This window comes from Canis lupus, chromosome 2, assembly GCF_003254725.2.
Source record: "Canis lupus dingo isolate Sandy chromosome 2, ASM325472v2, whole genome shotgun sequence".
NCBI lineage: Eukaryota > Metazoa > Chordata > Mammalia > Carnivora > Canidae > Canis > Canis lupus.
Window position 1 is genome coordinate 34059954 of NC_064244.1, and position 22122 is coordinate 34082075.

A 22122-nucleotide genomic window follows, 5' to 3' on the forward strand; every position below is an offset into this window, starting at 1 on the left:
TATTGGCCTTTCACAAATGTGCTAAATGACTTATTTTTTTGGCCAAAGGCTTAGCTATAAAATATATATTTATAAGATTATACGTTCACGGTAGTGACATAATGTAATACCACTGAATGATTTATTTGCTTACACCCTGTATGTTTCAATAAATTTGTCTGAACCTCAACTGTTTGAATTATTCCAGACAGAACATAAGTCTTGGGTTTCTCCACCAGGAACCACTGTTCAGTACTAGGAGGAGGGGTCTACTTACCTTTTTGTTCTACTGTGGGTCAGTGCTATGAGGAAGGCAGATTCTATGGAGCCCTCAATAGGCTAGCAGTTGCTGAAGGTGCTGATGCTTTTACCCAGAGCCTAGGAAAGGACCTTTAAGTAACTGTGGGCTGCTCCACAGACTGGCCTGGGGCCAGAACCGAGGCCTTCTTTTCTGCTGCCTGCCCTCTCCGCCCCCCTCCACACACAAACACATAGGAGAGAAGAGCTATCCTAATTCAAGCCTGCCAGCCAGCCAGGCCACCTATCTCAGATTTGGCCACAGGGTGGCGCCGAGCCACCATAACAGAGTCAGATTTTCTGTCAGTGGGCTGGCTCTACCAGCCCTGGAAGGCTGTAGTCAGCAGCTCTCTGCCCACTTAAAATGTGAAGCAGTGATGGGCCCATAAACATTTACCAATTCTCTTTAAAAGAGATCCGTATTTTATCCATCACCTGCTTCCATGGAGTAATTGGTCCCACAATAGCTGATTTCAAGCTACCAACATGTTTCTGAACACAGAGTTGGGAAGAAAAAGCAGAAGAGTGCTCCATTATGTAGTATTTCCATGATCCAGATACAGTAGTCTTAACATCATAAACATAAATAATGACTAGATTTAGTAATGAGGAATGGGTATATTCTGAATATTTATGATCCTTATTATAAATATAATTTAATTGTATATTTACCTAACTTAATTTTTAATAATTGGCTCTCACGAACCAGTAAAAGCCAGCGCCAGTACACCACTGTCCCTAAGCCTCTAAGGAGGCCTAGGATTGTAGTGTCCACTTCTATGACACTCGCCAAAGAGTCAGCCATGGATGTGCTGCTGCTTTATTACTGCATTTTCTTGAACATTTGCAACATGCCACCAAGGTTACTTAAATTCAGCTATCCCCCCTGGTCTTCCTTATTTGCATGGAGGCTCAGAGGTGAGGGATTTTACTCAAAGGAACAGAAAGGGACAAAAGCACCAGCAAAGGCTTAAATAAAGAGGTCAGGGAGGAGTTGAGGTTGAAAGCCTCTACCTCTCTGGCCCTTGGTTCTCATCCTTCAGCTCAAGAAAGGCAGACTTCGTAGAGTGGCTGGGGGAACACATGCCTTTTATTGGTCTAAGGAGCATAACTAGTTCATAGGCTTGGGCAGAGCTCCCCTATCTGTATGGCTCCCATCTCCCTCTCCTGGGAGTTTGTGACTCACCCCCAGGGAGAAAAGTGTTCTGGACAGGGGTGGCAGACAGAGCCAGGATAAAAAATACAGAACTGGGGTCTGAAAGAGTATCATGGTGAAGTAGAAAACACAGGGTTATGAGATCATCCAAATAAAAAGTCCACCCGGGCAGAAGAGAAGTTTCTCCATGTGGGCCTCCCACCTGCCCTTGCCAGGAATGGGAGGGGGCAGGAAGCTTCGGCTGGAGATTTCCTACTGTGCCCTTCGTGCCATCAGCATCTCCCGGATGTTGTCCTCAGCTTCCTTTACACTCCGCTCCAGGTAGGATTTTTTCTGCTGCAATATGAAAGAGAAACGAGAATTAGGGAGTATGGATCAGGTTCACAGATGCAGCTTTTATATCCAAAGGTAACGGCTTGTCTTCTCTGATCAGTGACTTCCAGTACATATTGTCTATTGGGGCCAGATACATACACACCTGCCCAGAGTGCTCCCCTCATCCCATCCACAGGCCTGAGAGGGGGAGAAGGAAAAGGTTATTTGGTGCAGGAAGCAGAAGTGCTCTGTGGAAGGCAGCTGTGCTCTTCCCTTAGGAGGAAGTGGACTCAAAACAGGCGTCTCAGTACATGAAGTTATACCAGACAAAGGCCAGGAAATTCCAGTACAAAGCTCTGGCCTCATAACAGACTGTCTCTCAAGGTTTTCCATGCCCTGGGCCCAGTGCCTGTAGCTGCCAATGCTGCAGAATGGACAGGGTGGGTACCAGAGGGTTCTGCTCTGTCCAGTGAGAGGACACGCTGCATGAGTGCTAAGAAGTTTTATCACACATCTCATCAAGGCAGATGAGTCAGGATGAAATCTGCTTTTCTAATGAAACTGCTGCCTGCCAGAAATCCAGGACAGTGACACACTGAGTAAAACAGACCTTTTGGAAGTTTACCTCCTACCCCATCTGGGTCCTAAATTAAAAATCTCAACTTACACAAAGAACTTTAACTACTTCAGGAGCCACATCTGGGCCAGGATTACAAAAGATTAGTCAAAGGAAATGATGTCTGTACGTTATTTGTCCTGTGGTCGGTCACTCAAAAAAGTATGGTGGCTTCACCACTAGTCCCTGCCCCAAGGACATAGTTGTGGCTGCATTCCCACTTAAAAGACATGAAATGAGACTTCCTTTTTGAGGAATACTCAAAATAGTCTCCTCTCTACGGGTACATGTGACTGGGCACCACTGGAGTCTGCCAATAACACACCCCGATCTAAGCAGCTAGGGTATAGGCCATGCCCTTCTCTCACTCACCCCTATACCTCTGACCCTGGTGGCTGTGAGTTCACTCTGACCACTAAAGTGCACAGATGACCTGGAAAACCAGGGAAAGATTGGGCCAGAGAACAGGTGAGCAGCCTGGCCTGACAGGCTGTCCTTAGGAACTGATGCCCAACCAAACCACTGTGTTAGGAAAATAGAAATGGAGGCCTTCACCATTAAAATCTCTGGTGTTCTTCTACAGATCCCTGTGTCTAACTTCTCCCACTCTGTCCAAATTTTTTTTTCCAAGATTTTATTTGAGACAGAATGAGCAAGAGGGGGAGGGGCAGAGGGAGAAACAGACTTCCTGTTAAGCTTGGAGCCCAAGATCATGACCTTAGCTGAAGGCAGATGCTTTAATTGAGCCACTCAGGTGTCTCCAGATATTTATTAAATGATACATTTGGAAACTTTTTCCTATATGCTCCAATGCTGTGACATCAGTATCCGTTATGTGAACCTCTGATTCCTGTTGGTATTCTCCTAACTTCAAATTTACTGAAGGCTAGAAAAGGCTCTATCTTCTTTACTCGTTTCCCATGTGTCCAACTTGCACACAATTCCTTACAAAACAACAGGCGCTCCACAAAAATTCATACTGGCCACAAACGTATACTGTTGCTAAGGAATTTATTATGTTGCTAAACCTGATACAGTGCTATCACTGTGATATCAGCTATTACTGTGATACCAGAAAGGGAACTTTACATGTGGTGACTTAAAGAGAGAAATACTAATAACTCCTGACACACCACTGAAGAATGTACATGTACTGGGTGTTGCACAGAAGGGGAGCAGAGCAAATAGCGAGTGCCATGTACCATCTGGGCACCTTCCCAGCTCTGTGTGAATCTGAGGAGAAGGCCAGTGGGGCAAGAGGAGCTGTGCTCCCACAACATCAGCTGGCCCTCAGGGACCCAAGTCCTCTGCAATTCCATCTCTGCCAACTTGCTGCCTCAGTTGTCGAAACAGTAAACTTGGAACATCAGCTGGAACTTTTCTACCTACTACATGGGCCTCTGGACAATCAAATTCAGATTATAATTCTTATCTTTAAAATTCATCATTCTGGGGTGGCTCAGCGGTTTAGCGCCTGCCTTTGGCCCAGGGCGCGATCCTGGAGTCCTGGGATCGAGTCCCACGTCAGGCTCCCGGCATGGAGCCTGCTTCTCCCTCTGCCTGTGTCTCTGCCTCTCTCTCTCTCTCTCTCTCTCTCTATCATAAATAAATAAATAAATAAATCTTTAAAAAAATAAAAATAAAATTCGTCATTCTCTGCTCTTCTATCTTCCAGTTTCAGTTTTGTGATTTTTTTTCCATGATTTTTACCATTGCCTAACCTAAACTCTTCAAGTTTAAAAAAATAATGCAAAATAAACCTTTCAATTTTTAATTAGCTTAGTAAACTTACTGCACATTAAAATTTTCTTCTCATCCTAATAGGTGGGTGGGTCATCTCTTACACAAAAGGATTTTTTTTTTTTTAAGATTTTATTTATTTATTCATGAGAGACAGTGCAAGAGAGGCAGAGACACAGGCAGAGGGAGAAGCAGGCTCCTCGCAGGGAGCGCAATGTGGAACTTGATCCTGGGTCTTCCAGGGTCACACCCTGGGCTGGAGGCGGTGCTAAACCACTGAGCCACCGGGACTGCCCAAAAGAACCTGTTTTCTAACATTTTCAATAGTTCCTGTCTCATCTTCAAACACACCTAAGCCAAGAAGACCTTCATAATCAAACCTGAATCAGAGTATATGATATGCATTGAATGGTCTCTCACTAAAAGACATGTTGAAGTCCCAACTCCCCACCACCACAACCACCACCTGTGAATGTGTCTTTATTTGAAAATAGGGTCTTCACAGAAGTAACCAAGTTAAAATGAGGTCATACTGAGTTGGGATGGATCCTAAATCTAATGATTAGTGTCCTTATAAGGCTATGGAAGGGACACAGACACAGAATGCCATCCCTTGATGGAGACAAAGGAAGGATCAATCTATAAGCCAAGGAAGACTAAGAGTGGTTGGCAACCACCACAAGCTAGGAAGAGGAAACAAGGATTTTTCCCCAGAGGCTTCAGAGGGACTGTGGCCCCATGACACCTTGATTTTGTTCTAAAACATATGAGAATAATTTTCTGTTATTTTAAACCAACCAGTATGTAGTAATTTGTCAAGCAGCCCTACAAAACCAGGAAGTGAGGGATGTCCCATAGACACAATCTACCCAAAGTTCTTCTGTACCCACGGTGAATCACAGAGGTCTGGGGGTAAGGATTCCTTTAGGTTGATATACTACGACCTGGACTTCGCCCCAGAAAATTGTGGTACAAGGATTCCAAATATAAACAAGACTGTCAGAAAGGATGCAGAAAATTAAAGAACCAATGATTAAATCAAATTTTCCTTTCTTGAATTTCCACACTTTTTTCCCTAAAACTATTAGTCAAATCAGAAATTCTGTGGACCTGTCTTCCCCATTTCTGTAAATGACAACTCCATTCTTGCAAATGCTTAAAACCTTTGGTGTCATTTTTGAATCTTCTTTTATATCTGACATCCAATCAACCAACAAATCCTATGAGCACTACTCTCAATATGTATCCAGAATCTGACCTTAATGTATAGATAGCCTCCTAAGTGGTCTCCTTTCGTCTGTCTTTTGATCCCTATTAGTTTCTTCTCCACACAGTGCCCAGAGTCCTCTGTTAACATTTTAAACCCTCCAATGGTTGCCCATTTCAAAATAAAAGGCAAAAAACCTTTTCAAAAAGCCATGTTTAGTCTCCTCCTCACTCTGACCTCAATTCCCTGTCACCCACTCGGCTCCAGCCACACTGGCCTGCACCTTCGACTCTGAGCTGCCCCTCCAACCCACCAGCCATGCTCCTGCTTGGCTTTGGCCCTTTGGCTCTTTTAGAAACACTCTTCTTCACATATCCACACTTGCTCGCTTGCTTCCTTCAGGCCTTTCTCAAATGCCATCTCATGAATATATGACAGCTCCATGCTCCCTATTCTCACCCTGATTTGCCTACACAGCACCTGTCGCCACTGGAAGTGGCAGTATTTGTCCATCTTCCCTTACAAGAAAGAGAAGTCCACGAGGGCAAGGCTTTGTTCTGTTTGCCGATACCCCACTGTCTAGAAAAATGGCTGATACATGAGAGGAACTCAATACCTGCTGAATAAAAGTGCATTTATTATGAGCAATGACGACTTACTGATGTACCTGCATGCATGCTGCTGTCTTTTATACGTGCCATTCACGTTTATAACGTGAATGAATGAGACATATCAACAGAGCAAGCAAAGGCAGAACATGACTGTCTCCTTCAAGATGGTTTTCAATTTGGGGCACTGCCTGCAAACCTCTGCCCCCAAGTAAACATAGGTCTAAAACTCAACCGTCACTGATGTCCCTGGGAAAATTAGAGGCTTGCTTCCACAAACAGAACAGGCCCTAAGGGTCAAGCCCTTTATTAGATCAACTTGTAAAATTATAAAACAAACTATCCCCATTTCCCATGTCTTGGAGTTGGAAATCCTTGAGAAAGTGCTTGGAGACTACCAGGGCTACTGTGAGCTACAAGGGGATTATGGCTGCTGTGTAAACTCCAGAAAGCCTTTCAAACCCACACCTTCCAGCAGGAGTCCCAGGAACGCATTTGCTGTCCTCACTGCAGCATTCTTTGTCTTGCTGAGCAATCTCCCTCAGAACCTTTTTCCTAGGAAATTCTCTAGTGAAATCAAACCACAGAGCTCTGAGTGCAGTGACATTCTTGTGGGCCGTGCTCTATAGTTAAATTCTGAGATTTCCTGTGGGGCTCACCATGGCCAGGGAAATGACATTGCTGGAGTTATTGCTCATCCCCCTGAGGTTCTTCTTTCTGGAAGTCAGTCTTTGGAGCCAGTGTTCCATTTATAACCTTCCATGAAGGAAAGAGGTTCAAGTCTTTACAACTCTTCTGACATGACACAATCTCTCAGACCCTTGAGGGTAATTCATCTTGTGATGCTATCTTATTGACGTTTTTTTCCCTTAGGGACTTTGTTTCCCCTTTCTCTAATATTTTTCCTCTCTGCCATTTCTTAGGGTATAGAAAGCAGTTTTCCTCTCTCATCCTCTACTCCCCATCTGTAAAATGAGGATTTAGACAGTACCAGTATCCCTACTCCCCCATTAGTCACAGAGCTTTTACTTCAAATTAACTCATCTCAAAGACAAAACGTAAGATGGGTAAAATAGAGCTGGGATAAGGGACAGGGGAGATATGGTGGATAAAAGCAGACCTTGTGGCTTGTCCCATGCCTCTAATCCAGGCTACAGGGGCAGTAAAAATGGGCATCTTGATTCCCTTCTGCTCCTGATATTCTATGAGATCATTCAGAGACCCTCTGCTCTGAGTCCCATGTTTCAGATCCTGAGACTGACCTACCCTGACCACACACTTCTCCCTTATGCTGAATCCATGGCTGCCAGCTTCTGCAGGCCACTGCCAACTTCAAACTCTACTAATTAATCAAAAAAATGTGAAGCAAAGGCCACCTTCTCATTGTTGCACCCATGACTCCCAAATTAGAAACCCAGAGCCTCACTCTCATGCTCTCTCAGTTTGCAGAACTCTAAAATGGCCGGAGGATGCCAGCTGCCCACACTGGGGAAGTTTAGTAAGAGGCCAAGAATTCACCGAAGGCTGAGAAGGCATGTCTTGGCAGATGGAGGTAAAATGTGACAAAGGCACAGAAACAAAAGGAGGAAGAGAAAATAAGAAAGGCAACGAGACAGGATCAGAGAAGTCAGGAAGGGAAATGAGACCGAGGTAGCAGAGCTGTAGCAAGCAGGAGCACTGCAGAGCTCTGAAAGTGCAAGTGAATGGGTGAGGAACACTCACCAGAGGTGGGAAAGACAGGCCTTGCCTGACCGGGAACTGAAAGCTAAGAGACTGATCCACAGACACATGTCTACTTGGGAACTCACTGGCGTACATTCACTGCACCATTAATGACACAACTAGGCAATAAGGGAACTTGTGAACTATAACATAAGACTGGGAGACAAGCTCAAGGAATGCGAAAGCAGTTTTAGCCATTGAGACTGGGAGAATAAAGAGAAATAAATCTAAGGAGTAACTGTCTCTGCAATTTTCATTAACTGCTTTCAAAAGTTCCTCTGCTAAAAGATGTGGTTCAGCTAGACACTGAACCTATAAAAACTGAACAGTTTTTCTCCCAGGTGTTCTCTTCCCTGCAAAGAGACTCTGACATTGCTACTGTGTGGGGCCAGAATCCCAAATCCCACCTGTGATTGCATGCTTAATCTACCCAAGACAAACCTCGACACGACTCAACACCTTATGGCAGAAATACACTTAAGGCAGCCCGGGTGGCTCAGCGGTTTAGCACCGCCTTTAGCCCAGGGCGTGATGCTGGAGACCCGGGATCGAGTCCCACTGTCAGGTTCCCTGCACAGAGCCTGTTTCTCCCTCTGCCTGTGTCTCTGCTCCCCACACCCCCTCTCTGTATCTCATGAATAAATAATAGAAAGAAAGAAAGAAGAAAGAAAGAAAGAAAGAAAGAAAGAAAGAAAGAAAGAAAGAAAGAAAGAAAGAAAAGAAAGAAAAGAAAGAAAGAAAAGAAAGAAAAGAAAGAAAAGAAAAGAAAGAAAGAAAGAAAGAAAGAAAGAAAGAAAGAAAGAAAGAAAGAAAGAAAGAAAGAAAGAAAGAAAGAAAGAAAGAAAGAAAGAAAGAAAGAAAGAAATTCGCTGAAGGAAAGGGTGGGGAAAGAAGGATTCTTACTTCTTCCCTGCAGTCCCCCTATGCTTTGGGTGATCAATACCAATGTTGCCCTCCCTAACACATCAGCTTCATTTAAGTCCCAGAGAAAGTCCAGCCCAACAGACAATCCAGGAAGAAAGTAGAAAGAAAACTCCTATGTAAGTGCAGAGCCAGCAGGGGCAACTGTTTCAAGGCACATGGCACTGATGAGGCTACATCCAAAGCATCACTACATTTTGGGGCACCAGGATTAAAAGGGATGAGACATGCCAATATATCATGTCAAGTGATAAGCAGTTGAAGTAGAGACATGTGGCTCAGAATAGATTAAGAGGAGAAGGAACCTGACCACCACCTTAAATATCTTAATGCAATGGCTCTTAAAATGTGGTCCCTGGAATTTTTCCAGCATCAGCAACTCCTGCGAACTTGTGCAAAAAGCATAATCTCAGGCCCTAACCCAGATGCACTGAATCAAAAAATTCTAGAGATGGGGCCCAGCAATCTGTGTTTTCAAGCCCTCCAGGTGATTCTGAGGCACACTTAAGTTTGAGAACCAATGTTCAAAAGTGAGAGTCAGCAAACTGGACTTTTTCTATAAAGGGCCAGATAGTCAATATCTTTGTAGTCTCTGTCACAACCAACTACTCAACTCTACCACCATAGCATAAAAGCTGCCATAGACAATGTGTAAACTATGCATGCAGTATAAACAAATGAGGATAACAGCTATGTTCTAAAAACACAAAAACAAGCAGCAAGCTGGATCTGGCCAGTAAGCTATAGTCTGTCAGTCTCTGTTCTTAAGAAAAAAAAGTGAGTCTTAGATCCCTGGGTGGCTCAGTCGGTTAAGTATCTGCCTTCGGCTCAGGTCATGATTCCAGGGTCCTGGGATCAAGGCCCGATCAAGCTCCCTGCTCAGTGGGGCGCCTGCTTCTCCCTCTTCCTCTGCCCCTCATCCCGTTCATGCTTGCTCGCTCACACACTCTCAAAATCTTAAAAAAAAAAAAAAGTCTTAAAAGAACTGATTCCAACAGGTAGAGATTTCAGAGATGTTTAACTTTCGATGAAAGCTACCTAATAAAAGCCCAAATTTCCAACCATCCATCCATTCATTCATTCAGCCTAGTGCCAAACCATTTTCTTTTTTCCTTCAAAATTCTGGTCCTTGAAGTTTGTGGCATCATGCCTTATCATCATCCTCTCCCCACCTTCCTGTTACTGCAATCTATAATTTCCGGAATACTGTCCTTCATTCACTAATGGCTCACTGTCTTCCTTTCCACCACTGCTGCACTACTCAAAGTGCCTCCAACAAGAAGGCAGATGATCCATCCAATACCATGACGTCCCATCCCCTTGCAATTTTTACTTCACTCCACCTCAGCCACCTGCCCACAGTCATACCCTAGGTACCATGTCATCACCATCAACTGTGCCATCTCCAAAATTTCAGGTTCACCACCACTACTTTGTATTTTTCCAGCCTGCTTTATCTGAAAACTCAATTCCAGCACTTTTTTTTTTTTTTTTTTTTAGGTATTTATTTATTTATTTATGATAGTCACAGAGAGAGAGAGAGGCAGAGACACAGGCAGAGGGAGAAGCAGGCCCCATGCACCGGGAGCCTGACGTGGGATTCGATCCCGGGTCTCCAGGATCGCGCCCTGGGCCAAAGGCAGGCGCCAAACCGCTGCGCCATCCAGGGATCCCTTTTTTTTTTTTTTTTTTTTTTTAAGATTTTATTTATTTGACAAAGAGAGAAAGGAGAGAGGGAGCACAGCAGGGGGAGTGGCAGGCAGAGGGAAAGGGAGAAGCAGGCTCCCCATCAAGCAGAGAGACCAACATAGGGCTTGATCCCAGGACCCAGGGATCATGACCTGAGCTGAAAGCAGAGGCTTAACCCAACTGAGCGACCCAGGTGCCCCAACTCCAGCACTTCTTCAACCTCATCTCAATGACAAGTTTTTCATTATACATTATTGTTTCCATGTCCTTTCCCCCACTACCCACCCTACCAAACTAAGCTTCCACAGTACATTTATATTAACCCCTTACAAACATCCTTTTCTTCTTTGCTCTGTTCTCCCTCTGTTGCACCTGCCTGGCAAATGCCAACCCAAGTTAAACCCAACCCTTTGCCTACTCCATGATTGTACCTACATGTTGCTAGAGAAGAACACTTAAATGCACAGAATGGTTTCACTTTAAATTCAGGACCATGAATCTCAAATGAGCACTCAACATTGTCCTACTATCCTATTAAACTACTTTAATAAGGTCACTTGTGTATTCTCCAAAATAACTATTTCATACTTTATCTTGTCTCCTCAAATCTATACTCACTCTCTCTTCCCCTCTCCATCTCAGGTCACTGAGAAAATACAAGCAATCTCATGAGAATTCACTCTTCCCTCTGCTACCACATCTACTACCTGACCCACACCTATACATATATCCTCTTCTCTCCCCTGTGTTAAAATGCAGTGTCCCTGCTTCTGTCAGAACACAACTCTTCCACTTGGGCACTGGTTCAATCTCCACTCACCCTCTCAAAACTCACTGCTGCAGTAAGCCTTTTCCTTTTTTTCCTAATTTTCAATTTCTTTCTCTGCAAAATCTTTCTTGTTGAGGCAGATTATTTAAAAAACACTTTCGTGTACTCACATTCCCTGCAAGTACTCTCCCCTTTCTCTCCTTTCCTTCTTAGCACAATTTCTTGAACCAAGCTTTTAGTAGCTCCCTCCACTTCCTTACCTCCCATTTGCTCCCCAGATGTCTCCAATCTTCAATTACTATTGTGCTTATTTTTTATAGACTAGAGGAATCTGTTACAATCTTCTTATAACTCTGGGACTCTCTCGGCCAAATACTCTCTCTACAAGCCTTCCAAATGAGCAAATAGGTAAGTTTTACTACTTCAGGGTGCCTTTCTTTAGTTTGCCCTAGTCTTACAAGAGCTAGAGAATCCAATCAACAGTATGTACAGTGGAGTTTGGCCTGCAGGCATGATAAGAGTAGGTGGAAAAGGGTGTGCCTTCTCAGAGAGGAAGTAAGGGCAACACCTCAAATTCTTGGAAGTGGAGGTGCGCCTGACTCAACTGTGAGGGTAAGACTACAGGGAGGTACATGAGGCAACCACCTGAAGTCATTTCAGCACTACTCTCTGCTCCAAGCAAATCAAGAATTTCAATTTTCTTGCAACTTAACAACAAAAAGATAACAGGATTAAAAAATGGGTAAAGGACTTAAAAGGACATTTCTCAAAAAAAAATATATACATATATAAATGTTCAATAAGCACAACAAAATATGTTCAACCTTATTCGTCCTTTGGGAAATGCAAATAAAAACCACAATGAGGGGTGCCTGGGCAGCTCGGGTGGATGAGTGTCCAGCTCTTGGTTTTAACTCAGGTCATGATCTTTGGTCATGAGATCAGGCCCCTCATGAGCTTGGCACTCAGGCCAGAGTCTGCTTGAGAATTCTTTCCCCATTCACCTCCCCTCTGCTTCCCCAACTCCTGTTTGTAGTGTGTGCTCTTGCACTCTCTCTCTCTCTCCCTCAAATAAATAAATAAAAATCAAAAAAATAAAAAACTTAAAAAACCCCACAATGAGACACTACTTTGTACCTACCAGGATGACTATAATCAAAACCAGAAAATAAGTACTGAAAACGATGTGGAGATATCAGAACTCTCATATACTGCTGGTGGGAATGTAAAATGATGCAGCTGCTATGGAAAACAGTTCGGCCATTCCTTAAGAAGTTAGAAGCTAAAACTGTCACATGACCCAGCAATTCCACTCCTAGGTGTATACTCAAGAGAAATGAAAACAGGTGTCCAAACAAAACTTCTGAATGTTCATAGCAGCAATATTCACAATAGCCCAAAAATGGAAACAACAAAGGGTGATATACTCCTACAAGGGAATGCTTACTGTTCAGCCATAAAAAGGAATGAAGTTCTGACTCATGCTACAACATGGATAAACCTTGACAACATGGAACTAAGTGAGAGAAGCCAGATACTAAAATCCACACACTGTATGATCCATTTATATGAATATAATAATAGGCAAATCTATACAGACAACAGATAAGACTGCTGGGTGCTGGAGGAGAGGGAAAATGGCCCGTGACCATGGGTAAGGGTTTCTTTTGGGGGGTGATGAAATGTTCTATCAGAGAGTGGAGATGGTTGCACAATATTGCAATTTTATGTTACATGAACTTTACCTCAATTAAAAATAAAAAGAAATTCCCAGTCTTCTCAAAATGCTGAACCAAGAAGAAAAGACAGGGCATAAAAGCCCTGTGTTTAAAAACAAGCATGGTGGAGTGCCTGCATGGCGCAGTCAGTTAAGCCTTCAACTTTTGGTTTTGGCTTAAGTAGTGATCTCAGAGTCTTGAGATTGAGCCCCGAGTTGAGCCCCATGTCAGGCTCTGCACTCAGCATAGAGTCTGCTTGTCATTCTTTCCCCCTCTCCCTATGGCCCCTTCTGGTCATGCTCTCTCTTTCTCTAAAACAACTAAATAAATCTTAAAAACAGGCATAGCAAGGCAAGCTCCTAATGAATTACTTTCACAACAAATCAGTCTTTGCTCTACCCAAAAACTTAAGAGAATCACACACAAATGGGCCAAGGTAAAATAAACTGACGTATTAATTTCTGAAAACTAACTTTAATGTTATAAGTGTAAACACTAAATATTTAGATTAATGAGTTAATTAAGTACTTTGGGAGAACTAATGAACAAACAAGGGTAAGGAAACTTCTATGTGCTCACATTACTACTTTCCAATTGAGGAACATATTTATACAACTAAAAAAATAGAGATATGGCAACCGGAAACCCATAAAAGGAATGGGAACAGTGAAAACAAGCAAGAGCTCAAAGCTACCACAAGCACAGATTGATGACTCATAGGCACCTCCCTTTGCTGATTTGTCTAGGTCAGCAGAGGGCAGAACTGGAGAACTACAAATATACAATATCAAAGAGCTATTTATAAAGCTTTCCCCCCAAATGTGCTTTCTTTTCATTAAGAAAGAGAAAAGGGAAAATAATAGTTATACCTCTCAGTATCACCAAAGATTACTACGGTTCTCAAACTCTAAGCTAAACCTATAGGCCAAACAACCTAGAGTCTTTGCTCACATTGCTTGCAGTACTCTAAAGGGCACCAGGAGGTCAGCTCACATCACCCAGTGACACTTCTCCATCTGGGGTGATCCAGGAGCTCATACCATGATGAAATTACTCTACAGACCAGACGTCACAGCTGCCACTTGTCCCAACTCTACACACACCCAAGTTACCATGGAACTGGTACAAACAGAATGGAGTTTAATATGCTATTAGCTCTGATCTAAGTAGCTGACATAACACCAATTAAATTTATAATGACACTGGAATAATAAAAGAGCACTTGGCACACTTCTTTGCAAACATGATTCAAAGGGTGGTTTTCACTTAGCCCTTTCTTCAATTTCCAGATGCTAGATCACTTAGGAGCCACTTACAATCTTTCTATTCAAAGAGTTGGTGGTGTTTAGGAGGGTTATCATTTCATAAGAAAAGGACTACTAACTTATAAGGCCCAGCTACTAGGAATATTCAACTACAGTACAGCAACCTCCATTTCTTGCAGGGTAAAATGATTATTGTGGTTGGAATCTAGAATCTTGAGTTCCTACTCATCTTCCTCTCTTTCCCTGATTCTAGTTCTGGCTCTATGAAGAATATTTGATCTCTACTTTTAAAACACAGGGAAAAATAAAATAAAATAAATAAAAAATAAATAAAACACAGGGAAAGGCCATGAAATTCATGAGATGGCTTCACCAAGGAATCCATGGCTATTAGGAAATAAGAGCAGCAGAGCAGCAGACATCACTAATCTGCTGGCACTTGCATCCTTGAGCCCCTCAACTAGCCCTACCAATGGTTGTATTTATGCTATGCATGGAAGAAGTCACTGGGCCCTCTGGGCACACTGACATGATATATACTGAAGCTATAGATAATGGGTCCTTTGCTCTTATGGAATACCCTAGAGTAATTTAAATGAGTGAACTACATATATTAGTGTGGGGAGAACTTAAAAAAAAAAAAGTTACTGAAAGATACGAACACTATGATGTTATTTGTTAAATATAAGATGCCAAAAAACATGGAATGGAAAGATACATACAAAAAACTGGACAGTAGTTACTTCTGGTGAATGGGAAGAAAACTGAGGTGGGCCTGGAAAGGAAGTTACAAAGGAGATGTCAATTTCATTAGTATTGTTTTATTTTTGTAAAATAATAATGAAAAAGTAAATATTACAAAATATTAACATTAATCCTGGGTAGTGAACAGGTGTTCATTAAGTTAGCTTTGTATATTTATCTTCAATTTTTTTCCAAATTTAAAAAAACACTTTATCTTATAAACATTTGGTGGCAATATGCTCAATAGTAAGTCGCTCCTGAGCATCCACCATATGTAAACAACAAATCTTCTATTTATTGAGCATTTACTTGATAATAAATGCATAGTGTCAAATGATTTACATGTATAATGTTAAAAGGTAGGCATCTGGCAGGGGGTGGGGGGGGGGCGGTGCCTGGCTGGCTCTATTGGTAGAACATGAGACTCTTGATCTCAGGGTTGTGAGTTCAAGCCCCACGGTGAGTACAGAGATTACTGCCGCTCCCTCCCTACAAAAGGTAGAAATTTTTAAAAGGAGAAATGCTTATCCTCCTCACCTCCTTTGTTCCTCAGCTATAGCCCTGGCCTCAATTTACTCTCAGGAAGATTAGTGGATTTTCTGACCAGGAAAAAAGTAATGTTGCTCAACCCCTTCTGCTCTGCCAGGATCTGCCTGCTTGCAACAGGTACGTATTTTCCTCATTTGTTTGACAGTCTCAGCGTGCCTCTGCAGCAAGAGACCCGTGGTTGTCCCACAAATGCAGAGATTTGCTGGAGAAATTAATCTCATCAGTATGCCTAATTCTGGATCCATTCAGAAACTGCTGTTATTGCTGCATACTGAAGCCATATTCTTCAACATTATATTTAACTAATAGAGAAAAAATATATAAAAAATTTTATCTCGGCAGCCCCGGTGGCTCCACAGTCTAGCGCCACCATCAGTCTGGGGCCTGATCCTGGAGACCTGGGATCAAGTCCCAAATCGGGCTCCCTGCATGGAGCCTGCTTCTCCCTCTGCCTATGTCTCTGCCTCTCTCTCCCCTCTCTCTCTCTCTCATGAATAAATAAATAAAATCTTTAAAACAATTTTTTATCTCAATCTGCCTTTCAGTTGGCTCCATACTTAGGCAGATAAGAAAGGGATTACTTCCTCTCCCTCTCCATCAATACTGTGGTTGTTACCATTTTATAGAAGAATGGATTTAGGCTTAGAGGCACTAAGTAATTTATCCAATGTGTAGTAAGCAGCAGGGTTGGAGTTCAAATTCATATTTGTCTGATTCCAGAGTTTACATCCTTAATTATTATGTCCAGACATTATGCTGCACATATCCGAGTAAAGAAAAGCAATACCTACTACTTGCTAAAAATCTTCAGGATGAACTAAAAAAAAATCTAAAAGTTAAAACTTTTCTTAGTATATACTGAAAGAGGGTAGGAAAGTGCACATATTTATGTGTGTGCATATGTGAGAATGTATATGGATAAAGTAGTCATTATAAAATCCCTTTAGGAAACTTTTAACCTTCAAAACTAGTAGGCATGTTTGTGTTCACCCATGTAAGGTCCCACCATCCTCAAATATGACTCAAGATACCACAGATGCACAGCAGGGCTGCTTATCTTCTTTGCTGTAAATGAACTGTGTTCAACCACTCCCCTGCAGTACAGAGCACTCAGCTCTGAGCCTAAGCTGATGTCAGCCTCTACCTCCTGCAACCCCTCCCCAAAGGAACAAACCTGCTTCCCTCAGCAGACCAGGTTTGCCCAACTCCAGAGTCAGTACTAGTTAAGAGAAGTCCACAAAGCATTTCTAACTCAAGTGTAGGTAAGCTGACAGCTCCAGCTGCCACCACAAAACCAAGGGCCTGAACAGCCTCCTAACTATGGAGGGAGTAAGCCCCTTCTCAGCACAGGCTTGCCCACATGGGCACTCACTTAGTTCTTTGGACTCAACACTACACACTGTCCACACCTCTGGAAAGAGCTTTACATCCAGCTACAGTGCTGATGGGCTTGGTCCATGAATTTCATTCATTCTTTCTCTAGCTGCCTTTTCTCCTTAGTTGATTAAATCCAGTTCTGTAACTTTAAATGACACCTAGAAACTGACAATTTTTTTTTTAAATTTTTTTTAATTTTTATTTATTTATGATAGTTACAGAGAGAGAGAGAGGCAGAGACACAGGCAGAGGGAGAAGCAGGCTCCACGCACTGGGAGCCCGACGTGGGATTCGATCCCGGGTCTCCAGGATCGCGCCCTGGGCCAAAGGCAGGCGCCAAACCGCTGCGCCACCCAGGGATCCCGAAACTGACAATTTTTAAATAATTCTCAATTGTATTTCACTAGCCTGGAGTACCAGATTCATATATCCAACTGTCTATTCAGTACCTCTACTTGGGTATCACAAACCAAACTTTCAATTTGCTTTTAAAATTACTTTTGAAACATTAAGATCAAGTAGGAAAAATTGACTAATGAATGACCAATAGCACATCTGTTCCCATAAACATGTGGAATCTCTGTGAAACGCAGTATACACGGAATGCTGGGTGGAAATCACACTACATGAATAGCATTGACAGTAGGAATAACCACTTGCCCAGAACAAGTAGTACTTACACAAAGTGAGGAGAAACAATGCAGATTTCATCCATTTTAGCCTTAACTCTTTTCTCTTAGACCTCTCTAGTCTCATTTCTCACCCCAGCCTCCTTTACCACTCTACTTCCAGACATTTGTTCCCACTATTTATTTGATCTGAAATGTTCTCCCCCCTGGCTCAGCCCTAATCAAGCAAAACTGTAACCTTCAAAGTCCAAGTGAAATAGCCCCTCTCCCATGAGCCCATTCCAGATCTCTCCAAGAGGAAAATGAGTGATACACGTGGAAGGAAGGAGGGGCCAAAACTTTGAGTCGTCTCTTTCATCCCCACACCCAACTGTCTTTGGCTCTACCTTAAAATATATCCAGAGTCTGACCACCTCCACTGGCACTGCCCTGTCCAAGATACTAGCAATCTCTCACCTGGATAATGTAACAGCCTTCTAATATATCTCCAAGTTTCCACCCTTCTCCTCTATAATTTTTTTTTTTAAGATTTGTTTATTTATTTTGAGGGGGGCAGAGGGACAGTATCTCAAGCAGACTCCTCACTGAGAACAGAGCCCGACACAATCTCAATCCCATGACCCAGAGATCATGACCTGAGCCAAAATCAAGAGTCAGATGTTTAACCAACTAAGTCACCTCTAATCTATTTTCAATATAGCATCCAGTCTGGTCCTGTTAAAGTATGAATCAGATCATGCAATTCATCTGTTCAAAACCATCTCCAAACTCCCAATTCCAAGGCCCTATGAAATCTATTCCTCGTCTCTTCCCTGATTTCTTCTCTTAGTATTCTCTACCTCACTCAGCTCTAGATGAAATGGCCTCCTTGCTATTCTCCCAACTGGTCAACTGAAGTCTCACCTTCAGGTTTTTGTATTTGCTAGTCCCTTTGCTTGGAATCCTCTGCTCCCAGATGTATAGGGAGCTTGCTACCTCACTCCCTTCAGGCTTCTGCTCAAATAACCTTATAAGAAAAACCTTCCCTGTCAACACCATATAAAATAGATTGTACACTCCCATCATTCTCGGTCTCCTTACTCCAAAATATTTTACTTTTAAGCATGCATAAATTATATTGTTTATTATATGCTGCCCTCTTCCATTCACCAGAATATAAACTCCATTCCCATCAGAGCCTTTGCTAATTCTGTCTTCATTGCATGTAACAGTGCATGGCATATAGCGAATACAATCGACTGTATGTAAGTATGAAAGTAAGAACAAAAAGCCTCCACAGACATACCATGTGTAATCCGGACACTCAGCAAACATTTAATAATACTTTTAAAAAAATATGCATTGGGGCGCCCGGGTGGCTCAGTCAGTTAGGCATCTGCTTTTGGCTCAGGTCATGATTCTGGGGTCCTGGGATTGAGTCCCACACCGGGCTCCTTGCAGGGAGTCTGCTTCTCCCTGACTATGTCACGGCCTACAATCAAAAGCTCCTTCTTTATATTTTTCTTCACCACTTATCTAAAGAAAGCACTCAGAAAGTATGCTTTAACGAAGGCTTTGAATTTGAACTCCAAAGAAAACCCAGGTTCCGAACAGAAAGTGAAGTTTCTCTTTACAAATTTCTGGAGCTAATTAAACTCAATCACAAATTACATGTTTTGAGCTACTTTAAAGATTTAAAGTACTGCCAGATATGTCACTCCACATGAATCACAAGACTTTATCATATATATGACACAGATAATCCTGAAGATTTGTACATATTTGAAAAACCTTTAGTTCAGTTAAAATCATGATTTCAGGACGCCTCGGTGGCTCAGTGGTTGAACGTCTGCCTTTGGCTCAGGGCATGATCCCTGGAATCGAATGCCGTATCAGCCTCCCCACAGGGAGCCTGGTTCTCCCTCTGCCTATGTCTCTGCCTCTGTGTCTCTCATGAATAAATAAATAAATAAAATAAAATCATGATTTCATTAACTTAGGGAGTAGGGCAGGTTGGTGACTTAAAAAATGTCCAAAAGTAAGCATTCCCAAAACCTATAGTAAAGTGCTCAGATCCCAAAGCTTTAGGTAAACACCAGGATCTACATTAATACAGGTTTCCCCAAGACATTTCTCCCCAAAGAATCTCCAATAAAACCAATCCATTTCTTTCTTTGGTGCTTAAAGCGGTCAGGTTCAGACCACCTCCCCCCCATTCCCAAAGAACAAAAAATTGCACAAAGGAACGGATTCTGGATATGACTTCAGATACAAAAATCAGTAGGCAACCCAAGACTATAAAAATCAGTAATTCCTTTGGTGGTTCAACACAAACTGTAGAATGCCAAAAATATAACTGAAAAGTTGGTCCTAGTTTTCATAAACTCCATCACTGGTGAATACATAGCAAGGGACAGGAAAGGCATTTAAATCATTCCCTCAATGATCAACAGGTTTACAAACAAGTACCAGATTGCTATCTCTAATTTATAGGAAGTTATTTCTATTATTAGAAAAAAGCAAAGGCAAAGGCAAGTCAAGAGCCGAATTCAAGGAGAGCTTCACATTGGCACTGTGGGTTAAAACTGCAGAGGTATACTGCAGTCAAATGTGTGCAAATGTCATCAAACAACCTGACTCCCTGAACAAAGAGTTAGGAAAAAGGACTGAACAGAAAGGTTTCTTTATTCTCACACTAACTCCCCCATCTATAATCACCATTTTCTCCCTCTCACCCTCTCTCATACACCAACTGCTTATTTCCACTGTCAAAAGCCACATTAAAAGACCACAATCACCTGATTAACCTCTAGCATAACTACTGATTGGAGCATGCTCTTTAAGCCCCCAAGCTCCGGCTCTACACTGCAAGTGGATGTGGGTGCGTGAGCCATTGGGGTTTGGGAAAAAGGAGAGCTCAAACAATGTTCTTGTTAGCACTTTAAACAAAAAATCCATTCAATGGGAATGGCACCATGTTCCTTTTGCCCTTTCTCCCTAGGAACTAAATTAAACAGATTACAGATAGTGGCAAGAGCTGGCCTTAGAACAGCCTCCCCCTTATTTATTATTTTTAGCTATTTAGTCCGACAACGCCTGACAACTAAACATGCCTAGAATAGCTAAATGGAGGGGGGATTATCAGATACTACCAGCAAAAAAAACACTAGTCATCACTTCCTCCAACCCTAAGAAAGAATCATTTTCCATGTCTTTATAACATCATGCAGAGTTCGAACTTTTAGAGTCTCATATAAAAACAGTACATATAAAACATCAGTGGAAACCGATAATGCTTCCTGATCTGGAGGACTGTTCCACCCTCACATGTGTTTTCTTAAAAACAAAAGCAGAATAAAATGAACTAAGCTGTTTTACACAAAAGTTAGGAATAAAATGCATCTGTGTCCATTTTGGAAGAAGTCGCTTACAAGATAATTATGTACCCAAAAAGAATGGCTTCATATCATGAATAGTGAGGGAATTCAAATATTTTTATTATGCTGGTGACAAGTGAAAGATTTGTAAGCAAGACAAAATGAGGTAGGAGAAACTCTTCTATTAATCAAAATTAGGAAGACAGCATATAAATGTTTGTTTATAAATGAAAAAAATAATGTAGTGAAAATTCTGGAAAATGAGAAAAATAGTAAAGTAATAGAACTATCTGCACCAGTAGATTAAAACTCATAAAAATACATCTTTATATTTAATAAGATAAAATGTCCAATACATTCAGGAATTTATAATTTATGAATATTTTCTGAACATTTTTGCCACTATTCTAAGTATTATGTATTTTATAAGATAGTATAGGATAAATAAAGCACTACAAATCAGTAAAATGATATCTTCCTGGGTATGTAATTTTAATTTATGTATGTGGAATTAATAATACAGCTCTATCCAAAAGTACCTCTAAAATAAGTGATGCCTAATATACTACCTTAAGCTATCACATGCACATCTGTGATTTCAGTAATTAAGCAACTACTACAAAGATATCAAGAGATGCTGTTACCTTTTATTACATTTTAAATGGCAAAGCTATGAGGAGACTACTTTTATTCTACCTTCAAAGAAAAGAATTTCAATTAACCTCTTAAATCAAATCTGGACATGAAACTGGTTTTTGTTTTGTTTTGCCTCCTTCCATCTTGTTTTGTAAGGGGCATTTTTGCTCCTCAAGTGTCAATTCAGAAGAATACCAAAGTTGTAATGATTAACTTAACAAAAGTGAGGTATTTTCTAACCCAACCTCTCATCTTACAGATGAGGATACTGAAGCTTACAGCAAGGGCTACAATCCAGAACTCTTAACTCAGCAGAAGGTATTTAAATTAGGAATCTAGGGTAATGAATGCTCTGTTGTAAATCTAGTACACTTGGAGATCTCTACTTATGGTTCAAATATCAGTATGGATCTTGTTCTTTCGAGTAGACATGCAGAGTATGCTCATTAATACAGGTGTGGCCTGTCCACATGTATTAAACAACTCACTTCCTCCGGCCAGTATCTATTACTTCAGGTTTGGGAAGACCTGTGGCTATAAGAAATGACCAGAGTCAGAATCTAGGGTAAAGAAAATGTGTATACTGATTAATTTCCCCTTACCATCTAGATACAAGAGCAGGGAGGCATGCAATAACGTGGAAGAAAATTCAAAGTCTACCTCATCGAAAGAAATCATTCTTTAGTAGGCTGAAAGTGACTACAGGAACTCTCAGGCATGGGGGGGGGGGGCGGATAAGGAGAAATATTCACAGGCACAGAGAAAAGTTAGATCATATAAAACACAAAGTAGTGAAACTTGAGGTCAGTCAGCAGCCCCTGAAGCATTC

At 41.8% G+C, this 22122-nt stretch overlaps 1 protein-coding gene across 7 annotated transcripts in view; it reads right to left on the reverse strand.

Moving 5' to 3' along the window:
• Nucleotides 1-1348: 1348 nt before the first annotated feature.
• PFDN1 (prefoldin subunit 1) overlaps nucleotides 1349-22122 on the reverse strand; it is an 81576-nt gene continuing 60802 nt past the window's right edge. For 3 of the 7 annotated variants that reach the window (XM_049101804.1, XM_049101805.1, XM_025445045.3), the window contains one exon: nucleotides 14725-14777. In XM_049101804.1, the coding sequence (XP_048957761.1) occupies nucleotides 14742-14777 (36 nt within the window). In that variant the 3' untranslated portion in view covers nucleotides 14725-14741. Of the gene's footprint in view, nucleotides 1769-14724; nucleotides 14778-22122 lie in introns of those variants that run through there. The other 4 variants (XM_049101799.1, XM_049101803.1, XM_049101798.1 and 1 more) reach the window with 2 other exon arrangements.